General features: G+C 57.4%; 1 protein-coding gene across 1 annotated transcript in view; it reads right to left on the reverse strand.

Annotated features, from left to right (window-relative positions):
• Nucleotides 1-16,378, reverse strand: part of dhx34 (DEAH (Asp-Glu-Ala-His) box polypeptide 34) — a 40,647-nt gene extending 24,269 nt beyond the window's left edge. Inside the window, exons 1-7 of the mRNA XM_063035467.1 lie at nt 14,691-16,378; nt 12,983-13,237; nt 12,264-12,366; nt 8,221-8,438; nt 7,612-7,786; nt 4,367-4,554; nt 265-366 (exon numbers count right to left, since the gene is read on the reverse strand). Of these exons, the coding sequence (XP_062891537.1) occupies nt 265-366; nt 4,367-4,554; nt 7,612-7,786; nt 8,221-8,438; nt 12,264-12,366; nt 12,983-13,237; nt 14,691-15,935 (2,286 nt within the window). The 5' untranslated portion in view covers nt 15,936-16,378. The remainder of the gene's footprint in view (nt 1-264; nt 367-4,366; nt 4,555-7,611; nt 7,787-8,220; nt 8,439-12,263; nt 12,367-12,982; nt 13,238-14,690) is intronic.
• Nucleotides 16,379-17,597: the final 1,219 nt, after the last annotated feature.

Consider the following 17,597-nt stretch of genomic DNA (forward strand, 5'->3'; position numbering starts at 1 on the left):
ACCTGACCAAGGTAAACGTTCAGAGGTGCAGGCAGCGGGCCAGGGCGAGAGGCAAGGGTCCACCCTCTGCAGACAGAGCATGAAGGCCTTCTGGGAGCGGAGGGCACTGCAAGGGCGGGAGTTGGAGGCTGGGGTCCACCCTCTCGGGAGACTGACAGGCTGGAGGCATCCTGGAAAGTGAGCAAGTCTTTCAACAGATTTCTTGCTGGGGCACCATGCGGCTCTGGTACGAAAAGGAGAGAGGGAGAGGAAGAGTGCCGTTACCTTGAACTGCTTCCTCAGGTTCACCATCTCATACAGACGCTGCTCCTGAAGTCCTCTCCGCCGGCACCATTTCCGACTGTTGCTGCCCCTCAGTGACTTCACCTGCAATATCAGAGAGAGTACACACAACTGTAGCCCCAGCTCACCACCCCTCCCCTACAGCCCAGCGCTCCCTCCCCACCGACCCCCTACAGCCCAGCACTCCCTCCCCACAGCCCAGCGCTCCCTTCCCACAGCCCAGCGCTCCCTCCCCACCACCCCCCTACAGCCCAGCGCTCCCTCCCCACCGACCCCCTACAGCCCAGCACTCCCTCCCCACCGACCCCCTACAGCCCAGCACTCCCTCCCCACCACCCCCCTACAGCCCAGCGCTCCCTCCCCACCAGCCCCCTACAGCCCAGCGCTCCCTCCCCACCAGCCCCCTACAGCCCAGCGCTCCCTCCCCACCGACCCCCTACAGCCCAGCGCTCCCTCCCCACCGACCCCCTACAGCCCAGCACCCCCTCCCCACAGCCCAGCGCTCCCTCCCCACCACCCCCCTACAGCCCAGCACTCCCTCCCCACCACCCCCCACAGCCCAGCGCTCCCTTCCCACAGCCCAGCGCTCCCTCCCCACCACCCCCCTACAGCCCAGCACTCCCTCCCCACCACCCCCCACAGCCCAGCGCTCCCTCCCCACCGACCCCCTACAGCCCAGCACTCCCTCCCCACAGCCCAGCGCTCCCTCCCCACCGACCCCCCCCACAGCCAAGCGCTCCCTCCCCACCAACCCCCTCCCACAGCCCAGCACTCCCTCCCCACCGACCCTCCTCCCACAGCCCAGCACTCCCTCCCCACCAACCCCCGCCCACAGCCCAGCGCTCCCTCCCCACCAACCCCCTACAGCCCAGCATTCCCTCCCTACCACCCCCCTACAGCCCAGCACTCCCTCCCCACAGCCCAGCGCTCCCTCCCCACAGCCCAGCGCTCCCTCCCCACCACCCCCATACAGCCCAGCACTCCCTCCCCACCGACCCCCCCCCACAGCCCAGCACTCCCTCCCCACCGACCCCCTCCCACAGCCCAGCGCTCCCTCCCCACCAACCCCCTACAGCCCAGTACTCCCTCCCTACCGACCCCCTCCCACAGCTCAGGCCTCCCTCCCCACCGACCCCCTACAGCCCAGCTCTCCCTCCCCACCAACCCCCCTCCCACAGCCCACCACTCCCTCCCCACCAACCCCCTAAAGCCCAGCGCTCCCTCCCCACCGACCCCCCTCCCACAGCCGAGCACTCCCTCCCCACCAACCCCCTACAGCCCAGCACTCCCTCCCCACCAACCCCCTACAGCCCAGCACTCCCTCCCTACCGACCCCCGCCCACAGCCCAGCACTCCTGCCCCACCGGCCCCCTCCCACAGCCCAGCACTCCCTCCCCAACCCCCGCCCACAGCCCAGTACTCCCTCCCCACCAACCCCCTACAGCCCAGCACTCCCTCCCCACCGACCCCCCTCCCACAGCCCAGCACTCCCTCCCCACCGACCCCCGCCCACAGCCCAGCACTCCCTCCCCACCACTCCCCTCCCACAGCCCAGCACTCCCTCCCTACGACCCCCTACAGCCCAGCACTCCCTCCCCACCAACCCCCTCCCACAGCCCAGCACTCCCTCCCCACCGACCTCCGCCCACAGCCCAGCACTCCCTCCCCACCAACCCCCGCCCACAGCCCAGCACTCCCTCCCCACCAACCCCCTACAGCCCAGCACTCCCTCCCCACCGACCCCCCTCCCACAGCCCAGCACTCCCTCCCCACCGACCCCCGCCCACAGCCCAGCACTCCCTCCCCACCACTCCCCTCCCACAGCCCAGCACTCCCTCCCTACCGACCCCCTACAGCCCAGCACTCCCTCCCCACCAACCCCCTACAGCCCAGCGCTCCCTCCCCACCGACCCCCCTCCCACAGCCCAGCACTCCCTCCCCACCAACCCCCTACAGCCCAGCACTCCCTCCCCACCGACACCCTACAGCCCAGCACTCCCTCCCCACCAACCCTCGCCCACAGCCCAGCGCTCTGTCCCCACCAGCCCCCTACAGCCCAGCGCTCCCTCCCCACCACCCACCTCCCACAGCCCAGCACTCCCGCCCCACCGACCCCCCTCCCACAGCCCAGCACTCCCACCCCACCGACCCCCTCCCACAGCCCAGCGCTCCCTCCCCACCGACCCCCTACAGCCCAGCACTCCCTCCCCACCGACCCCCTACAGCCCAGCACTCCCTCCCCACCAACCCCCGCCCACAGCTCAGCGCTCCGTCCCCACCAGCCCCCTACAGCCCAGCGCTCCCTCCCCACCACCCACCTCCCACAGCCCAGCACTCCCGCCCCACCAACCCCCTACAGCCCAGCGCTCCCTCCCCACCGACCCCCCTCCCCACCAACCCCCTACAGCCCAGCACTCCCTCCCTACCGACCCCCGCCCACAGCCCAGCACTCCTGCCCCACCGGCCCCCTCCCAGAGCCCAGCACTCCCTCCCCACCAACCCCCGCCCACAGCCCAGCACTCCCTCCCCACCAACCCCCTACAGCCCAGCACTCCCTCCCCACCGACCCCCCTCCCACAGCCCAGCACTCCTTCCCCACCGACCCCCGCCCACAGCCCAGCACTCCCTCCCCACCACTCCCCTCCCACAGCCCAGCACTCCCTCCCTACCGACCCCCTACAGCCCAGCACTCCCTCCCCACCAACCCCCTCCCACAGCCCAGCACTCCCTCCCCACCGACCCCCCTCCCACAGCCCAGCACTCCCTCCCCACCAACCCCCGCCCACAGCCCAGCACTCCCTCCCCACCAACCCCCTACAGCCCAGCACTCCCTCCCCACCGACCCCCCTCCCACAGCCCAGCACTCCCTCCCCACCAACCCCCTACAGCCCAGCGCTCCCTCCCCACCAACCCCCCTCCCACAGCCCAGCACTCCCTCCCCACCAACCCCCTGCAGCCCAGCGCTCCCTCCCCACCAACCCCCCTCCCACAGCCCAGCACTCCCTCCCCACCAACCCCCTACAGCCCAGCGCTCCCTCCCCACCGACCCCCCTCCCACAGCCCAGCACTCCCTCCCCACCAACCCCCCTCCCACAGACCAGCATTCCCTCCCTACCGACCCCCCCCCACAGCCCAGCACTCCCTCCCCACCAACCCCCTACAGCCCAGCGCTCCCTCCCCACCAACCCCCCTCCCACAGCCCAGCACTCCCTCCCCACCAACCCCCTGCAGCCCAGCGCTCCCTCCCTACCGACCCCCCTCCCACAGCCCAGCACTCCCTCCCCACCAACCCCCTACAGCCCAGCGCTCCCTCCCCACCGACCCCCCTCCCACAGCCCAGCACTCCCTCCCCACCAACCCCCCTCCCACAGACCAGCATTCCCTCCCTACCGACTCCCCCCCACAGCCCAGCACTCCCTCCCCACCGACCCCCCCGCCCACAGACCAGCACTCCCTCCCCACCGACCCCCTCCCAAAGCCCAGCACTCCCTCCCCACCGACCCCCCGCCCACAGACCAGCACTCCCTCCCCACCGACCCCCTACGGCCCAGCACTCCCTCCCCACCAACCCCCTCCCAAAGCCCAGCGCTCCCTCCCCACCAACCCCCCTCCCACAGACCAGCATTCCCTCCCTACCGACCCCCCCCCACAGCCCAGCACTCACTCCCCACCGACCCCCCGCCCACAGACCAGCACTCCCTCCCCACCGACCCCCTCCCAAAGCCCAGCACTCCCTCCCCACTGACCCCCCGCCCACAGACCAGCACTCCCTCCCCACCGACCCCCTACGGCCCAGCACTCCCTCCCCACCAACCCCCTCCCAAAGCCCAGCGTTCCCTCCCCACCGACCCCCAACCCCCCGACAGTACAGTGCTCCCTCACTGACTTCACCTGCACCGTCCCCAGCAGCACTACCAGCTTCACCCCCAGTGGACAGTAAACACACAAATATAACACTGTAGAGGTTTCAGGACTTACCGAAACCGCCCCCCCTCCCCACACACACACACACACACACACACACTCACACTCACACTCACACTCACACTCACACACACTACAGACGCCACACCAAGAGCCGTACCTGCAGCCACTCTTCAAAGACGTTGAGCAGGGTGAAGGGATCTCCCTGGTCACTCTCCAGCGGCTTACGGGCGGTCGCACAATCGGGACTGGCCTGCCTGACGAATGGGGACTGGACGCTCAGGGCCGCGGCCAGGGTCAGGACTGGCTCCAGCAGGTCAAAGGTGCTGCCCAGGATCAGTATCTTCCCTGGGGGTGGGGGAAGAGAGGGAGAGAGGCAGGCCGTGAGAGTACCACCGATCCACCCACCCCCCAACCCCACAGCGCAGCACTCCCTCCTCACCACCCCTCCTGGCGAGTATGAAGGCCCCATCGAGGGGCAGTCCGCGGGAGACGGGCCCAGTCGAGGGGCAGTCCGCGGGATACACGTCCCTTTTAATTTTTTTTAAGTTAATAGATACTCTGCTGGGGAGAACACTCCACCTATTTCCCAGGATTTTATATACCTCTCAGGTCATTCCTCAGCCTCCTCCCCCGCCGGGAAAACAAGACCAGCCTGTGCTCCAGTGAAGACAACACCCTGGTCACAGAGTCACAGAAAAGTACAGCACAGAAGCAGGCCCTTTGGCCCATCTAGTCAATTCTGAACCATTTAAACTGCTACTCCCATCACCCTGCATTCCCCTCCCATCCACGTACCTATCCAAACTTCTCTTAAACGTTAAAATCAAGTTCGCATCCACCACTTGCACTGGAATCTTACTTCACTCTCACGAGACTGAAGAGAATTCCCTCCAATTCCCCTTAAAGCTTTCACCCTTAACCTATAACCTCTAGTTGTAGTCCCACCCAACCTCGGTGGAAAAAGCCTGCCTGCATTTGCCCTATCTATACCCCTCATAACGTTTTATGCCTCTGTCAAATCTCCTCTCAATCTTCTACAGGAAGCAAAGAGTGGGAATAAACGGGACCTTTTCAGAATGGCAGGCGGTGACTAGTGGGGTACCGCAAGGCTCAGTGCTGGGACCCCAGTTGTTTACAATATATATTAATGACTTAGACAAAGGAATTAAATGCAGCATCTCCAATTTTGCGGATGGCACGAAGCTGGGTGGCAGTGTTAGCTGTGAGGAGGATGCTAAGAGGATGCAGGGTGACTTGGATAGGTTGGGTGAGTGGGCAAATTCATGGCAGATGCAATTTAATGTGGATAAATGTGAAGTTATCCACTTTGGTGGCAAAAATAGGAAGACAGATTATTATCTGAATGGTGGCCGATTAGGAAAAGGGGAAGTGCAACGAGACCTGGGTGTCATGATACACCAGTCATTAAAAGTGGGCATGCAGGTACAGCAGGCAGTGAAAAAGGCGAATGGTATGCTGGCATTTATAGCGAGAGGATTCGAGTACAGGAGCAGGGAGGTACTACTGCAGTTGTACAAGGCCTTGGTGAGACCACACCTGGAGTATTGTGTGCAGTTTTGGTCCCCTAATCTGAGGAAAGACATCTTTGCCATAGAGGGAGTACAAAGAAGGTTCACCAGATTGATTCCTGGGATGGCAGGACTTTCATATGAAGAAAGACTGGATGAACTGGGCTTGTACTCGTTGGAATTTAGAAGATTGAGGGGGGATCTGATTGAAACGTATAAGATCCTAAAGGGATTGGACAGGCTAGATGCAGGAAGATTGTTCCCGATGTTGGGGAAGTCCAGAACGAGGGGCCACAGTTTGAGGATAGAGGGGAAGCCTTTTAGGACCGAGATTAGGAAAAACATCTTCACACAGAGAGTGGTGAATCTGTGGAATTCTCTGCCACAGGAAACAGTTGAGGCCAGTTCATTGGCTATGTTTAAGAGGGAGTTAGATATGGCCCTTGTGGCTACAGGGGTCAGGGGGTATGGAGGGAAGGCTGGGGCGGGGTTCTGAGTTGGATGATCAGCCATGATCATAATAAATGGCGGTGCAGGCTCAAAGGGCCGAATGGCCTACTCCTGCACCTATTTTCTATGTTTCTATGTTTCTCCTTATAACTCAGGTCCTCTAGTCTCAGTAACATCTTTGTAAATTTTCTCCGTACTCTTTCAACCTCATTTACTTCTGGAGGTAGGTGACCAAAATGGCACACAATGCGCAAATTCAGGCCTCACCAATGTCTTAAACCACCTCAACATATCATCCCATCTCCTGTACTCAATACTTTGATTTATAAAGGCCAATGTGCCAAAAGAAAATCTGCAGCTGATGGAAATTCAAGCAACACACACAAAAATGCTGGAGGAACTCAGCAGGCCAGGCAGCACCTATGGAAAAGAGTACAGTCGACGTTTCAGGCCGAGACCCTTCATCAGGACTGAAGGAAAAAGGATGAGTCAGATTTAGAAGGTGGGGTGGGGGAGGGAAAGAAGAAACGAGTTGATAGGTGAAACCGAGAGGGTTTCACATCCCAGTAGAGCTGGGAAGTTAATTGGTGAAAGAGATACAGGGCTGGGGAAGGGGGAATCTGACAGGAGAGATCAGGAGGAATTTCTTTAGCCAGAGAGTGGCGAGTCTTGCCACAGGCGGCTGTGGGCACCAAGTCATTAGGTACGTTTAAGGCGGGGTTTTGTTTAGTCAGGGTGTCAAAGATTATCGGGAAAGGGCAGAAGAATAAGGATGAGAGAGATAATAATCAGCCATGATGCAATGATGGAGCCCACTCGATGGGCCAATGGCCTAATTCTGCTCCTGTCTTCTGTTATGAAAAAGGACAGAAGGCCATGGTAGAAAGAAAAGGGGACCTCACCCCTTCCCTGGTTTCACCTATCACCTCGTTTCTTCCTCCCCTTTCCCCATCTTCTAACTCCGACTACTCATCGTTTTCTTCTCCAGTCCTGCTGAATGGTCTCAGCTCAAAACGATGACTGCTTACTCTTTTCCATAGAGGCTGCCTGGCCCGGCCCGGCCAGCATTTTGTGTGTTGTTTCAGTGAATTATGGACCTGTATTGCCAGACGCCTTTGTTCTGCCGCACTCCTCAGTGCCCTACCGTTCACCGTGTACGACCCACCCTGGTTGGTCCTCGTGACGTGCATCCGTTCTGCCGTTGATCCTGCGCCATCACATCCTTCCTATCGTGCAGCGACTCGAAATACACACCCTGTTCCCTAGTGGCCTAACCACTGCTTTGTAAGGCTGTGACGGGACGTCCCAACTTATAAAAACAAGCACACTGCGCGCCTTCTCCGCCACCCTGTCAACGTGCGCGGTCACCTCCAGGGAACTACGGCCACAATTGACCTTTGGAGAGAACGGACTGATGCTTTACCAATGACCACGTCCACCGGTAGGTGCGCCAGGAGTCTCCCGACGGTCGTAAGGCTCTCCGCGCTGTCCAGAGCGCCCTGCTCCTGCAGATAGCTGATGGCCGTCTCCACGCTGGCCAGTGGAGGCGGTTCGATGAAAGGAAAGGTGCGCGGGTCCCCCAGCTCCATGCTCTTCATCTGTCCCAGTGGCAGGGGGAGACAGAATGGACAAATTAATCTACAGAAACAGCCCACCCTCCACCTCTACCCTCTTCCCTATCTGTGAGGGGGGCACCGTGCGCTGCGGGACGGGGGCGACGAGAACGAAACGCTGCATTGACTGAGAATTGGCGCAGAGGGATTTCTGTGCATCGGATGGGAAATTTTCCCCCTAACCTGAACTCACCGGCACTGGCTGTTGGATCCAGTTAAATCTGTTAACGTCAGATATTGAAACCAGAGGGGACCATGGGCGGGAACGAAGGGTAAGAATGCACCCTGCATGAGAAGATCCCACGACGACACAGCTCCACAGTGCCAGGGACGTGGTTGCCCACCCACGGGTGCATACGAGGGGCCTGACGACCTGTGACTGGGTGATCAGCTGTGAAGGGGCAGCAGGCATCCCTCACCTGCAGGACCAGAGCATCGAGAGCTACCCGCTGCATCTCGGGGATGGGGTAGGGGGCGAAGGCCTGGTAGTCGGACTCGGCGTAGAGCCGGTAACACACCCCCGGCCCTGTCCGCCCCGCCCTGCCGGCACGCTGCTCTGCGCTGGCTCTGCTGATCCAGAACTCCTGAAGGCGGTGCATCTTGGCCTTCGGGTCGAAACTCATCTCCTTCACTTTCCCTGGGGCACAGGGGGAATGAATTTACACAGTGATTGGGTTGAATACACACAGTCACGGACTCCGGCGGTGGGGTGGGGGGTGGGTTGTACAAAAAACAAAGAGTTGTAGAGTCACAGAAAAGTACAGCATAGAAAACAGGCCATTCTGCCCAACTAGCCTGTTCCGGGCCGTTTAAACCGCCTACTCCCATCGACCATCACCTGGACCATAGCCCTCAATCTCCCAACCATCCATGTAGCTCTCCAAACTTTGCTTAAACGTTGAAATCGAGCTTGCATGCACCACCCGCACCGGCAGCTCGTCCCACACTCTCACGATGCTGAGTGAAGAAGTTTCCCCTCATGTTCCCCCTAAACTTTTCACCTTCCACCCTTAACCCCATGACCTCCAGTTATAGTCTCACCGAACCTCAGCAGAGAAAGCCTGCTTGCATTTACCCTATCAATACCCCCCGTAATTTTTATATACCTCCATCAAGTCTCCTCTCAATCTTCTGCATCACAAGGAATAAAGTCCCAACCAATCAATCTATCATTAACGCTGAACCTTCTTGACCAACCTCCCATGGTGGGCCTCACTGAAGTCCATGCAGACAACACCCACTGCCTTGCCTTCATCAACATTCCTGGTAACTTCCTGAAAAAAAACTCTACGAGATTGGTTTGACATGACCTCCCATGCAAGAAGCCATGCTGACTATCATTAATCAGACCATGTCCACATCCAGTCCCTTAGAACACCTTCCACTAGCTTTCCAACTACTGATGTCAGGTTCACCAGCCTATCATTTCCGAGTTTATTTTTAGAGCCTTTTTTAAACAGTGGAACAACCTCCCATCCTCTGGTGCCTCTCCCGTCCCTAAGGACGATTTAAATATCTCAGAGGCTTTTTCCCAGGGCTGAAATGGCTAGAACGAGATTTAAGGTGCTTGGAAGTAGGTACATAGGAGATGCCAGTGGTAAGTTGTTTTTTTTAGAAACGTAGAGTGGTGAGTGCGTGGAATGGGCTGCCGGCGACAGGGGTAGAGGCAGATACGATAGGGGCTTTTAAGAGACTCCTGGGCAGGTATATGGAGCTCAGAAAAATAGGGGGCTATGGGTAACCCTAAGGTAATTTCTGTGTGGGCACGTGGCCAAGTGGTTAAGGCATTCGACTAGCGACCTGAAGGTCATGCATTCGAGCCCCAGCCGAGGGAACGTGTTGTGTCCTTGAGCAAGGCACTTAATCACACAGTGCTCTGCGTCGACACTGGTGCCAAGCTGTATGGGTCCTAATGCCCTTCTCTTGGACAACATCGGTGTCGTGGAGAGGGGAGACTTGCAGCATGGGCAACTGCCGGTCTTCCATACAACCTTGCCCAGGCCTGCGCCCTGGAGAGTGAAGACTTTCCAGGTGCAGATCCATGGTCTCGCAAGACTAACGGATGCCTTTAAGGTAATTTCTTAGGTAAGGACATGTTGGCACAGCTTTGTGGGCTGAAGGGCCTGTATTGTGCTGTAGGATTTTTTATGTTTCTATGTCTATCTCTGCTGGGGCTCCAGCAATTTCTACACTTGCGTCCCGCAGGATATAGTGGGGAGAAAATGGAATACTGAGGTGGTGTTCATGGGTTAACGGACCGTTCAGAAATCTGACGGCGGGGAGGGGGGAAGAAGCTGTTTCTGAAAGACCGCGAACTGAATCTCTGTGCCCCGTGATGGAGCAGGCCGAATTTACAACCTTCTGCCACCTCTAGAGATCCTGTGCATTGGAGCCTCCAGACTGAACGGTGAGGCAACCAGTCAGAATGCTCTCCACCGTACATCCACAGAAAATTTGTAAAGTCTTTGGTTACCTACCAAATCTTAAACTCCTAATGACTTTAAAAAAAAGTTGAAACCCTCTGCTCTAAGACATTAATGCCCAGGAACTCGAACCTGCTCACCGTTTCCACCTCTGACCCCTCAGTGAGGACTGGTGTGTGTTCCCTGGACTTGCTCGCCCTGAAGTCCATAATCAGCTCCTTAGTCTCGCTGGTGACCAGCGCAAGGTCGTTGCAGCGACACCACTCAACCGGCCCATCTTCTTCCACTCCTGTGTGCGTCCTCCTTGTCAGCAGATTGACAGTCGGCGTCCGAGCCGGGCCCAGCCACACGGTTGTGGCTGCAGAGTGGGCAGAGCAGTGGGGTAGGGACACGTGCCCGAGGTGCGCCGGTGTCGACGGCCTGTGAGGGAAAGCTGTCGCTGGCGACCGTGACCTCCCGATGAGAAAGTCCGGACCTTCCTCTGTAAGTAGATCCTCGACAGAGTGACCGGTCTGCGGAGTCATGAGCGACGAGTGTTAATCGTAGCACGAAAGCAAATAATGAAGGGGGAATAACCGAGGAGGCAGAGAAATGGCCAAAAGCACCGAGAGTCACCAGATCCACCCTAGTTTACCTGTCGAAGCGTCTGCCGTGGACCTGTTGCTATTGCGTTGGCTCTTCACACAAACCTGGAACATCTGGATATAAAGATGCAAACATCAGGATGCCCTTTATCAATCACAACTCGGCATTTTTAACACCATCATCCCCTCAAAACTAATCAGTAAACTCCATGACCAGGGCCCCAATACCCCCTTGTGCAACTGGATGCTGGATTTCCTCACTTGTAGATCCCAGTCAGTTCAGATCGGCAAAAGCATCTCCTCCACGATCTCCATCAGTTCAGGAGCACCACAGCGATGTGTGCTCTACTCGCTGTACACCGATGACTAGGAGGCTCAGTACAGCTCTATCACCAGATACAAGTTTGCTGATGACACCACTGCGGTGGGCTGTATCAAAGATGGTATAGAAGGGAGATTGAAAACTTGTCTAGGTGGTGTAATAGCAACAACCTCTCACTCAATGTCAATAAGACCAAGGAACTGATTGTAGACTTCAGGAGAGGGCAATCAGAGGTCCATGAGCCAGTTCTCATCAGAGGATCAGAGGTGGAGGGGGTCAGTAATTTTAAATTCCTGGGTGACACAATGTCCTGGACCCATCATATGAATATAATTGTGAAGAAAGCACGACAGGGCCTCTACTTCCTGAGGAGTCCAGCATCTCCTCCAAAACCTTGCGGAGGTTTGGCATGTCATCAGAAACTTTGGCAAATGTCTATAGATGTGTGGTGGAGAGTGTGCTGATTGGTTGCCTTACAACCTAGTTCGGGAACACCAATGCCTTTGAATAGAAAATCCTACAAAAGGTAGTGGTTTTGGCCCAGTCCGTCACGGGTAAAACCCTCCCAACCATTCAGCACGTCTCCATGAAACACTGCCGTAGAAAAGCGGCATCCATCGTCAGAGATCCCCACCACCCAGGCCAGGCTCTCTTCTCACTGCTGCCGTCAGGTAGAAGGTACAGGAGCCTCAGGACTCGCACCACCAGTTTCAAAAACAGTTACCACCCTCAACTATCAGGCTCTTGAACAAAAGGGGGTAAATACACTCACTTAAGGATTCTTCCACCTTGTTATTGCATGCCCATTAAATAATTTATTTATATCTTTTGCTATTTATATCTAATTGCTATTTATTTATATCGGCATTTGCACAGTTTGTTGTTCATTGTTTATAGACACTGTTCTATAGATTTGCAAAGTATGCCCACAAAAACAGAACCTCAGGGCTGTACGTGGGGACATGCATAATGAAATTTACTTTGTCAGCCTGTGCTGTTGACTCTGGGACACAGGGGGAAGGAGTGAGGAATGGGGCTGAGGGGGGTGCGGAGAGGAACGGGAGGTGTGAGGTGTGGGCGGGCGAGGAGCGGCTGAGTGACTAACTGTGGCTTCTGGACAGCCTCACACTCACCGGAGTCGATGACAAACCGCACGCCGTCGATGGTAACAGACGTCTCGGCGATGTTGGTCGCCACGATGCACTTCCGGACACCCGTTGGTGCGACGTCGAAGACCTACCGGGAAACGGGCAGCACGTTTGCACCACGTGGACATCGCGGGAGGCTGGGGGAGGTTCCAGAAGGCGAGGGGTTGCCATGACAACTCCAGGCTTTCTGACCTCTCAGCATACACACAGCTCTGCCGGCAACACCCCTGTCGGCCACCCACCCTTCCCCCCGGTTCCAATCCTCGAGCCCGATCACCCGAGCACTCCCTGGGCACCAGTACAGACAGCAGAGATAAGGAAATGCTTCACCACGAGGGCACCAGTGCACAGCGTACAGAGCTCTCCCAGAGACTGGTCTCCCAAGGTCAGAGGCCCCTCTGGAAATGGCTTACCCCAGGGACCGGGTCCCGTCAGGGAGGGAATTCCCGCAGGGATCGAGATCCCCCGGGGGACTGGCTGCTCGCAGGGAGCGAGATTCCTCCCCTGGAGACCAGGCACCTGCAGGGAGAGAGATATCCCCACCCCCGGGGACAGGGCACCCACAGGGAGTGAGGTCCTTCAGGAGTGTGCTCCTCAGGATGAAGGACCCTCCGGGCGTGGTTTCTTAGTGTGAGGGACCTGTCAGGGAGTGTATTCCCCAGGGTGATGGACCCCTCGGAGGTGGCGGGACCCCGAGGCCTCACCTTGTCCTGCTCGGGCGCGGAGAGCCCGCTGTGCAGTGGCAGCACGATCCAGCGCTTGGTGAGGGCCGCCAGCGTGCGGGCCGCCTCGGCCACGATGCCGATCTCCGCCACGCCGCTCAGGAAGACCAGCAGGTCCCCGCGCTCCTCCGCCGGGTAACGCTCCTCTATGCTCTGCATCACCCTCAGGTACGGCCTGGGGTCCAGGCGCTCCGAACCCGAGCCGCCCTCCTCACTCTGCACGGGCTGGTAGATCACCTGGGGGAGGCGAGGGTGAGGGGAGTGGGGGGAGGGAGGGAAGGTTGGTTGGGAGAAGAGGAAAGAAACATTATACTGACCTGACTATACCGACCCCTACTCCCCATAACCCAGGGCATGCCCACTTCTCATTGTTACCATCAGGGAGGAGATACCGGAGCCTGAAGGAACACACTCAACGATTCAGGAACAACTTCTGTCCCTCTGCCATTTGATTTCTGAATGGACAATGAATCCCTGAACACTATCTCACTACCTTTGTATTTCTATTTTTTGCGCTAGCTATTTAATTTAACTATTTTATGCGGGCGCAGACCTCCGGTGAAACTGATATCGTATCCGTTAAATAGGGGCCGTGGACAATTCTGATTTGATGGAGACAGACGTGAAAACACAGAGGAACATCTGGAGAAATTTCTGAAACACAAGTTCGCTGCCTCTGTTACTGGGCGATCGAGAATCTTCCGAGGGAAGGCCCCAAAATCCCCGGCTTTGCCTGCTGCTAGCGACCGAGACTGAGGTCGAATTGTTCAGATAGAGATGGGGCTCGGAACGCGGTGTCGGAGAGCTGATCGGAGGCTCGAAGTTTTCAGACGACTCAGAGTCGGACTGTGGTCAGCATGGCAGGGAGAGTTTTCTTCATTCTCCCGTCTGCGTGAGATGTGGGACATTTGAGAGACTTTGAACTTTTTACTGTGCTCATGGTCTGTTCTTCATCAAGTTATGGTATTGTTGCACTGTTGTAACTATATGTTATAATTATGTGGTTTTGTTAGTTTTTTCAGTCTTGGTCTGTCCTGTGTTTTGCAATATTACACCGGAGGAAATATTGTATCATTTCTTAATGCATGTATTACTAAATAACAATAAAACAGGACTGCGTGTCCTCATAATCTAAAAAATTAAAATCATTAGATGAGATTATGAGGACACTCAGTCCCCATTTATTGTCATTTAGAAATGCATGCATTAAAAAATGATACAATATTTCCTCCAGAATGATATCACAAGAAAACACAGGACAGACCAAGACTAAAACTGACAAAAACCACATAATTATAACATATAGTTACAACAGTGCAAAGCAATACCATAATTTGATAAAGAGCAGACCATGAGCACGGTAAAAAAAGTCTCAAAGTCCCGACAGATGCGTCATCTCACACAGGCAGCAGAAGGGAGAAACTCTCCCCGCCATGAACCTCCAAGCGTCGACAACTTGCCGATGCGGCACCATTGGAAGCACCCGACCACAGCGGGCTCCGAGTCCGTCCGAAAACTGTGATTCACATTTTTCTATGATGTATTGTAAACAAGAAATTTCAGGGCATAGGCCAATTTTAAACCAGATTATGATAGGGTTTGTGGCTCAGATCCTCGATGCACATCCCCTCCCTCTCCTTCCCTTCCACACCCTCCTCCCACCCTCCCCCCTTCCCCTGCTCCCTCTCACCTTGATGGGGTGCAGCCTGCCAGGGACCTGAAGCACCGGGGCGCCACCGAAATACCGAGAGAAGAGGCTGATATTGATGGTGGCTGACATGAGCAGGAGGCGGAAGGAGCCGGGGGCCTGGGGGGAGTCCAGCAGCTGCCTCAGGACCCCCAGCAGGAAGTCAGTGTGCAGGTGTCTCTCATGTACCTCGTCCATGATGACAGTGCGGTAGCGGCTCAGCGCAGAGGGGCCGGACTGCAGCTGGCGCAGCAGCAGCCCCTCGGTCAGGAAGCAGAGGCGGGCCCCGGGGGTGGGCGATGAGTCGAAGCGGACCTGGTATCCCACCGTGCCGGGCTCCAGGCTCTCCAGCCCCACCCGGCGGGCCAGTGAGACGCACGCGATGCGGCGAGGCTGCGTGCAGGCCACCCGGCCGGCCCCGGCGCGGCCCCAGGCCTCCAGCAGGAACTGCGGCACCTGGGTGGACTTGCCGCAGCCGGTGTCGCCGGCCACCACCAGCACCGGGCACTCCCGGCACAGCTGCAGCAGCCTGGGCCGGTAGGCGGTCACAGGCAGGGCACGCCGGCCCTCCTGCAGCCGCCGCAGTCGCCCGAACGCCTGCTTCTGCCCGAAGTCCGCAAAGTGCACCAGGGCCAGGCGGAAGGCAGCTCGCTGCTCCTCGGGGAGGGGCCAGTCCTCCCCCACCGACCCCCGACTGCTCCCCAGCACCGACAGGTTGATGCGGTAGCGCATATTATACTGGGCCGGAAATTCCAGTCGTACCTGTTCCTCCTTCCCCCTATCCTTGCCCCTTCTCTCACTCCCTCCATCTCCCTCTCTCCTTGTATCCTCTCCTCTTCCCCTTCTCTCGCTCCTTCTGTCTCTTTCCCTCTTATCTTCTCCTCTTCCCCTTCTCTCGCTCCCTCCATCTTTTTTCTCCCTCTCCCTATCTTCTCCCTTTCTGCTCTCCCTCTGTCTACTCTCCCCCTTTCCCCTTCTCTCACTCTCTCCATCTTCCCTCTCTGTTCTCTCATTCCACCCTTCCCCACCCTCACTCCCTTTCTCCCTCTCCTGCTGCTCTGCCCTCCTCTCCCTCGCTCGCTCCTGAAATTTTTGATAGCGCCCCAGGAAGAGCCAGAATTCCTCGCATTCTTTACTGCCAGCTCGGATGAAGCCGTTTTCCCCAAAGAAGATCTCTTCCAAGCGACGTCGAGTCTGGGGCTGGGTCCAGTCATACGTCCGCACGCTGTCCGCTGATCGACGGGACATGGTTAGAGCTGCCCTGAGCAGGCATCAGGTTAAGGGGTATTTCAGTCTCAAAGGCTAGGTTCTCCCACCGTTATATTCAGTGCCCGAGCCTCCTCCGTGTTCCTGGTGCACTGTTCAACCTCTCCAGTTGATAGTTCACATCCTGAGCAGGTCTATCTTGACTCACACAGCTGCCCTGTCAGGGGTCGATACCTCCCGCGCTCCCCTATGGGTCAGGGATCGGCCCCACCTGCTCTCTGACCGGGGTCAGGGGTCAGGAACCAGCCCCTCTCCACCTCACGGTGTCCCTGGCTTTTATTCCGGCTTCTGCCGCTTCCTCTCCGTTCCTGAGGAAGGCTCTCCACCAGAAACGTCGATTACTGATTCATCTCTCGCCAGAGATGCTGCCCGACCGGCTGCGTGTTGTCCGTACGCTAACCTGGCTTTAATCTCCCTCCGGCAGTCCTTCCCGTCGCGCAGTGATGACGTCATCGGAAGGCTGCGAACCCAGCGAAGAACCGACCAGGCATGTTCCGCGCAGGCGCAGTGGCGCCCCCGGAGGAGAACCACGTGACCGTGTCCCCTAGCCCACCACGCCGCTCCCTCGCCGAAGTGTGGAGCACTTTCACCGCCCGTACTCCCTCGCCATCCCACCCCCAGAGTGAGCTCCCTCAGCGCAGATCCTTCGCACCATCCCTCCCGCAGTGTAAAGCTCCCTCACTGCTCCCACCATGGTAGACACCCACTGTGTGATATCGTGATATTCTTTCTGTGTGATATTGCCGGTCGGTGCGCCGCAGCAGTGATTAACAGACAACACACGGATTCCGGTCACGCCATTTATTCATAAATTAACAAACATCAACTTCCCATCGCAGAGTCGCGTCCACCTGAAGACGTCCCGGCTTTCCCCGGCTGCCTGTGACTGCCGCTCCTGGGGTGCCTGTCCCTTTAAGAGTGCCAGGGTGGGGCTGGGATCTGGATGCCAACGCACTTGGCGAGGGGTCTCTGGGCATGAGTGCACGGTACACGGCGCATCCTGAGACACAGAGGGGTCTCAGAGAGCGTGCAGGTGTGATGGGATCTTAAGTTTCATTCGTTATGGACCGTGCCTTCAAGGAGAAAGAGAGAGAGAGACAGGGTTGCGTGTATGTAACAGCACGGCAGCTGCAGAAGGTGCCCTGCACGCACTCTGTGGTTAAAGATCAGACGGATGTGGAACTGTGTAGAGCGGCAGAGACCCAGATCAGACCCTATGGGGGGAGGGTCGGGAGTCTGTCGGGACAGATGAGGAGCTGCGATGGCAGCGGATTAAGCAGACACAGGTGAGGAATACCAATTTAAACTCGCCTCCCTCCCAATCTGACATTAAATAAACAACATTACGATACATGAACAAAGCTTTTAAATATTAAATATCTTACGCTCCCATAATTAAATAAATAAGCTTGCTGTCACAGAGTAGCAAGGCAAAATTATCCAATAAGTTACTTAAATACTAAAACTTAATAAATACTCTCAAATAAATAAACAGGGCAGGTCAGGTTTAGTGAAGAGAGGAACGTGACGCTGAAGATCATGAAGACCAGCGGATGACAAGGGTTCCGGTGAGGACCAGGCCGCGGGAGAACGGGAACGGGAGCCTCGGTGACAGCGTCACTAACACGAAGTGCCCTTGGCCAC

The sequence above is a fragment of the Mobula hypostoma genome, chromosome 28, assembly GCF_963921235.1.
Source record: "Mobula hypostoma chromosome 28, sMobHyp1.1, whole genome shotgun sequence".
Taxonomy (NCBI): Eukaryota; Metazoa; Chordata; class Chondrichthyes; order Myliobatiformes; family Myliobatidae; genus Mobula; species Mobula hypostoma.